The sequence below is a fragment of the Mobula hypostoma genome, chromosome 11, assembly GCF_963921235.1.
Source record: "Mobula hypostoma chromosome 11, sMobHyp1.1, whole genome shotgun sequence".
Classification (NCBI taxonomy): Eukaryota; Metazoa; Chordata; class Chondrichthyes; order Myliobatiformes; family Myliobatidae; genus Mobula; species Mobula hypostoma.
The window spans coordinates 22,796,039-22,803,232 of record NC_086107.1 but is presented as its reverse complement, the minus strand read 5'-3'; the positions used below and the strand labels follow the sequence as shown (position 1 = coordinate 22,803,232).

Below are 7,194 nucleotides of genomic sequence, written 5' to 3'. Positions count from 1 at the left end.
GTATGATACAATCAGAAGGAAAGCTCACCAGAAGCTCTGCTTTGTTAGGAGTTTGAAGAAGTTTGGTTTGTCACCAAAGACTCTTGCGAATTTCTATAGATAAATAATAGAGAGCATTCTGGCTGGTTCCATCATCACCTGATATGAAGGCTCCAATGCACAGGATCTCAAGAGTCTGCAGAGGATTGTAGATTGATCCGGTTCCATCACAAACACAATCACCAGAGACATCTTCAAGAGGTGGTGCCTCCAGAAGGTAGCGTTCATCACTGAGGACTCTTGTCATCCCAGACATGCCCCTTCACATTGCTACCATTGGGGCAAAGATAAAACAGTGAAAAGGCGCACACGCAACAATTCAGAAGCAGCCTCTTCCCATGGTCCATCAGATATCTGAGCACTCCATGAACATTATCTCATTATTTATTATTATTGCACTATTATATTTTAAGTAATTTGTGTCTTTACATTAGACTGCTGCTCAAACAAAGCCATCAATTATGTATCATACAAGACAGTGTTTTTACCTGATTCAAGTTCAGGAAGAAATTGGTTTGTGTCTGTTGTCCCCTGTGGACTGGTGCTACAGACAACATCAGAAGTTGGCCTGGAAGGGATGTGAATCTGACCTGGCCTTGGAAAGTTAGCATGTTGAATTGCCAGAGGCAGATTGTTAAAGAGAAGGATAGAAGTTATCATATGTACATTGAAACAGAGCCCGAAATGCATTGCTTGTGTTCAATCATAGCACGAGGATGGTGTTGGGCAAACATCACAGGCCCACAACTCACTGACTCTAATTCATATGACTTTGGAATGTGGGAGGAAATCGGAGCATCCAGAGGAAATCCTTATTGTCATGGAGAGAACATACAAACTCCTTACAGACTTTGAACCCCGATCTAACTGCTACTCTACCATGCCACCCATGGAGTCTATTCTCAAATTTGTATCCTTCTGGTAAATTGTTATCTCCCTCACAGAGGGAGGAGAGAACACTAAAGGAAAATATTGTTGGGGAGGGGCGCAATCAGGCACCTTCACTAAGGAGTGCTGTGGACCTGGGAGAAGCTCTTTGACTCCCCCATGCACAGCTGAAAACTTTGCCAATACAGACAACAACCACAGCACTACCTTCACATCCTCTCATGGTTGCCTCTTCAAATTACTCCTTATCAGAGCTCAAAGATTTAGCAATTTTCTCAAAGGCAGGTGCTTTCCAATTTACTTCCAATAATGACAACATTTGACCACAAGAAGCAGGAGCAGCAGGAGTAGGCCATTCAACCCATTGAGTCTGATCCACCATTCAGGAAGATCATGCCTGATATGGCTTGGACTCAGCTCCACCCACATGCCTTTTTCTATAACCTTTAATTTCCCTACAATGCAAAAACCTACCTAGCTGTGCCTTAAGTATACCTAATGAGGTGGCTTCTCTTGATTCCTGGGCAGAGAATTCTACTCTTTGGGAAAAGCAGTTCCTCCTCGTCTGCATCCCAAATCTGCTTCCCTCAATCTTCAGGCTATGTTTTTAGTTCTAGTCCCACCTACCAGTGGAAACAACTTTCCTGCCTTAATGTTATTGATCCCTTTCATAACTTTAATATTTGCCTATAAGATCCCCTCAGACCTTCTGAGTTCCAGTGAGCAAAGTCCCAGATGACTCAATCCCTCTTCATAGCCTAGCTTCATCTCCGGAATCAAACTGGCACACTTCCTGTGCATCGCCTCCAAAACTAGTTTTTTTTATTTTCTGAAGTAAGGAGATCAGGATTGCAACCTCCCCAGTAACCTTCACTGTTGTAGCACAAGCTCTCTGCTCTTAAGTTCAGTCCCTCTAGCAATGAAGGCTAAGTTTCCATTTGCTTTCTTGATAACCTGTTGCACCCACAAACCAACCTTTTATGATTCATTGATAAGTTCCAAAATGGGTCAGCCCGCTTCTTACATTCTGATGCGAAATGCTGACTGTCCATTTCCCTTCGTGGATGCTGCCTGACCCGTTGAGTTCATCTGGTACATTGTGTGTTACTCCACATTCCAGCATCTGCAGTCTCTCGTGTTTCCTTTATTTTATTTTGACTTAACTTGAATTGGCATTCTATAGTGCCTTGAAAAAGTATTTAGCCCCCATAACTATTTTCACATTTTACTACCTCACTTTCTAAATTTAAAAAAATATTGAAGTAGGATTTTTGAGCTAGTCTACAAAACATTGTCCAGCATGTCAAATCAAAAGAAAAACTCTAAAGCCTGTCAACAATTTACTCAAAATTAAAATGCAAAAATTTGAGACTGATAAAGTATTCATTCCCTTTGTAACTTCCTTCAGGTGCAACACTGTGTATTACCTTACCAACACATCTAATTTGTTGATGTAGAAAATTAGACAGTCACCTGAATAAATACTCTCTCTCTTTGTAAGTTCCAACAGTATGGTAGATTTTCAACAGAACAGACCCAGATGAAGACAAAAGTGCATTCAAGACAAGTCAGGGAAATGATAAAAGAGAAACATAGATCTGGAGAATGGTACAAGACCATCTCAAAGGCTCTGAACATACCACAAAGCTCACTGCAGTTCATCAGGAAAAACTGGAAAAAATATGAAACCACAGTCACACTGTCTAAGCCAGGCCACCCCTCCAAACCTAGTTGCTGGAGAAGAATGGCACTTGTAAGAGAAGCTACTGTGACCCCAACAGTCACTCTGAGTGAGCTGCAGAAGTCAATTGCTGCAAATGGAAATGAAGTTCATGGCTCTACAATCTCCAAGGCCTTGGACAAAAAGGGTATTTTTGGAGGTTTGGCAAGGAAGAAACCCTGGCTAAAAAAAAAGCATACCCTTGCCCGTGAAGACTTTGCAAAGCAACACTTAGAAGATTCGGTAAAGATGTGGGAGAAGATCTTGTGGTTGGAGGAAACTAAAGTGGAACTCCTTGGCCTCAGTCCTAAGTGGCAGGTGTGGAGTAAATCTGATACTATACATCAGCCAGGTAACACCATCCCTACCATAAAGTATGATGAGGTAGCAACATGCCATAGGGATACTTTTCAGCAACAGAAGCTAGGACAGGAAATCTGGTCAGGATTAATGGGAAGATGAATACTGTAAATACAGAGAGGTCCTGGATTAAAAAAAAACCTGCTAGCTTCTGCCAAAACAGATTAAACTGGAGAGGAAGTTCAATTTACAGCAGGACAACAACCTAAAGCACACTGCCAGAATAACAATGGAGTAGCTTCAATGATGATAACTGATGCCTTTGTTTGGCCCAATCTGGCAAGACCTCAAGATTGCTGTCTACTGCTGTTCCCCAACTAACCTGGCCCAGCTTGAGCAATATTGCAAGGAAGAATGAGCAAACCTTGCTCCATCACGTTGTCCAAAGCTAACAGAAACTTGCCCAAAAAGACTACTGGCTATAATACCTGTGAGAGGTGGTTCAGCAAAGACCTGAACAAAGAGGGATGGGGGATACTTTTGAACTGCTGACATTACAGTTTTTGAATTTTTAGTGGCTGGTGAATCTGTGGAATTCATTGCCACAGAGGCTGTGGAGGTCAAGTCATTGGGGATTTGATATGTTATTGATTAGTAAGTGTATCAAAGGTTGCAGGAGGATGGGATTGAGAGGTATAACAAAATCAGCCATGATGGAATAGTGGGGCAGACTAAATGGGCTGAATGGTCTAATTCTGCTCCCATGTCTTATGGTCCAACACTTGGCACTTTTTGTTTCAGGTGAGCTTATAAAGCAATATTGGTTCAGCAACTCTTACACTCACAGTCCAAATTTGTGTTTTGATCAACAGGCAGTATGCTATTATTTGTCTTAGCCAGTAAAAGCCAATTTGTTCCAAGTTATTAGCCATCTCAGCCAAATACGTTAAAATGACGACTTTTTCCAGTTGTAAAAATTGAACTCACCTTAAAGGATCTAGTACTGAAAATATCCTACACTTGCAGCATAAGCTGTAAATACTAAATGATATATTGAACATTTGTCACAATATAGATGATGAATATATTTGTGTTGTCTTTAGAAAAATGTCTTTTAACCTTCCTCCCTTCAGCTTAATAGCTCATTATCACCAGCTTTTCAAAAATAAATCGTTTATGTTTTGACTGAAGTGAATCATTGCTGCAATCTCAAAGCTCCAATTACCATAAGTGAGGATATGGAGGAGCCAAATAACGGGAACGATTGGCTGAAGTAAAACCCTAAATCCTTTGATTCTGAGGTGATAGCATTGCTGCAGTATAAAGGGAAACACAGCCTGCACATATCTGTAGCATTACTGGTGACTGTAGCTCGGAGAAAACTACATTGTGTGCACATACAAAGGTTTCTTCATTTTCTGTTTTTCTTTGGCAGCATGCTGAATAATGTTAATGGTTCTTTAAGATATATTTCTGTGTTTCAGGCTTGGGAAAATGGCTATCTGCATTTAAATTTTTATTCTATTATATTGAAGAAAGCAGAATATGAATGAAAAACCATGTTTAGTATAATTTTAGTATATTGTTGAGAAAATAATAAATTAGTGATTGCTATATTTATACATGATTACAATATGTGTGCAATTTTATTTACTATCGATTGGACATAAGTGACTTGTGACAATTTAAGTGTCATATAAATAGTTTTCATGTTAAACTTGAATGGAGGTATTTTAGCTGTAATTCACTTTCAAAGTATGATTTATCTTGTACAATCCAACCTAAAGCTGTTATGTTTAATAATGTAAAGATGATTGATTGATATGCTAATTAAATCATTTTATTTGTTTCTGATTAGTTTCATGCTCCAAATTATGGTGACCAAGATCATTACAATTCACGCATTTTTCCTGTTGCTGTGCTGGATGTCGGTGAAGTCTCAGAACAGATGCCAGTTGACAAACGTTACAATAGCAGTGGAAAAAGAGGAGTGTGGATACTGCAGCACAGTTAACATAACTTGGTGCTCTGGTTACTGTTTTACCAAGGTGAGGAAATCCACATCACTGGCTACAGGTTGTCTATAATGTGAGTTTAATACGCATTGGGTTGTGATACAAGAGAAGCAATCTCAAGTTCTTCTACAAGAGTAAGGGAAAGTTCTAAATTTAAAAGAAAAAAACAAGCAGAGATTATACTGATGGTACATGGAAATGCCAAAATCCTTAAAATGAAACTCAGTAGGCTTATCCTGATTTGAAAGAATGAAGGATTTTCCAATGTCAAAATTAGTTATATGTTGCTTTTCATTTTTTACTTCATGTCCGCTTAGATCATATCCAAACTATTTTCTGATTTATTTATGCATTCATAAAAAATATTTCTCATGGGGACATATTAATAAAATTGGTGTATTGAAATTTAACCTGGTTGCTATGTTAAAAATGTTCAGTTGATGTAATATTCATATTAATGTAAAAAATGTTAATTTCAGATACAGAATTCAATTCACTGACAATGAGATATTGTATATTTACCATTTCAAACTTGTACACAAAGTTGCTCAATAGAGTGGCTGAAGTATTTATTGAATAATATGGCAGCATAGCCTATAAAATGCTCTTGATAATATAATTAATCATAATCAAATAATGTAGTGTGTTGGTGTCTATATGGGGCTTAATTTAGAAATGTGCCTTTATTTCCTTTTTAATCTAAAAGTTATTTTTTTTTTTGTTTAGGATCCAGTCTGCAAGCACTCTTTGCTTTTTGTCTATCAAGAAATTTGCAGTTATAAAGAAATTGTCTATGAAACCATAACCATTCCAAACTGCCCTCCCAATGTCGACCCTTATTTTACATATCCCGTTGCGATCAGCTGTCAATGTGGAATGTGCAACACTGAAACCACTGACTGTACAGTTTCAGCTCTGGAACCAGCGCACTGTTCCTTAACGCAGCAAAGGGGAAAGGACAATAACGATGCATACCTCACTTCCAACCCGTCCAGTGGGCCCAATGAAAAGAACATGTGATTCACGCACCTGACATTCAAACCTGACTTTGGAGAAACTCAATGTGACCTCAGTGAATATTATTAGTTTTAAATATATGTAACTATTAAATTAGGTAGCAGCTAACTTTTGGGATCATGCGATGTGTTTTCATGTTTTAGTAATTTTTTAAAAATATTTTAATTTAAAGAATATATAAAAGATAACTCTTAAAGCAACATGCTAAATGGCCAGCACCATTTGTTAATCTGGAAGAACTGGTCTGTTCCTGCATGTGGTTTTCTACAGACAGCACAAAATAAATTACAATGTAAGTTATGTGCGCTGGCAAATAAAGTCGCTATTTTGACAACTAAATTCCATCTGCTTTATTTTACTTATGTTGTGTAGATGTCAGTTATAAGTAAGTGAAGTTGCTAATGTGGTTAGCACAACGCTGTTACAGATCAGGCCGTTCCAGAGTTCAGAGTTCAATTCCAGTGCCATTCTGTTAGGTCTCTCTACATCCTCCCCATGGAGTGCATGGGTTTTCTCCTGGTGCTCTGGTTTCCTCCCACAGTCCAAAGGCTTACCGGGTAGGTTCATTGGTCATTGTAAATTGCCCGTTATTAGGATTAATCAGGTTTGTTGGGAATTGCTGGGAAGGCATGGCTTGGAGGGCAGAAAGGGCCTACTCTGTGCTGTATTGCTAAATACAAAATAAATACTAAAATAAAAGCAGAAGATATTAAACCTTACATCAAATGGAAATCTGCTTCTGGTCACCAGCAGAAGGGAGCTGGTAATGTATCAACCAGTGAATGGAGTCCAGCCCTGAGTGTAGTTTCATTGACTTCAATGTGGAGTAGAATGGGGTGGGGGAGTGGGGAGAAGATTGTTAAGAGGTCTACAACATAACCAATGCTTTGCGTCCATTTGGTATCTGTAAGCAGGAACAAGTTTCTACTTTGGTGGTAATGGAATGCATGAGGGTTTTCATTTAAAACTAGAATGAATGGGTGATATATTATTCAAACCGAGCAGGGAGAAAAATGTAAGCTCACAAAAGAAAAACTAATATGAAAATTCATCATACAACCCCTCCGGATTCAAACTTTCACAGGTTCTTGATCACTCGACGCTGCGTTTTCCTGCAACTCTTTTTATGTCATGTGGCGTAACCAGCCAACCAATTGTTCCAGAGTTCTGGCTGTTATGACCATTCAGTAGGGTCGTTAGACCACAGGTGGTGAC

General features: G+C 38.9%; 1 protein-coding gene across 1 annotated transcript; it reads left to right on the top strand.

The window, feature by feature from the left end:
• Positions 1 to 4,809: 4,809 nt before the first annotated feature.
• On the top strand, positions 4,810 to 5,995 carry LOC134354199 (follitropin subunit beta-like). The gene is given in 3 exon segments (XM_063063092.1): positions 4,810 to 4,995; positions 5,689 to 5,912; positions 5,914 to 5,995. Coding segments are annotated over 3 exon segments (492 nt in total).
• Positions 5,996 to 7,194: the final 1,199 nt, after the last annotated feature.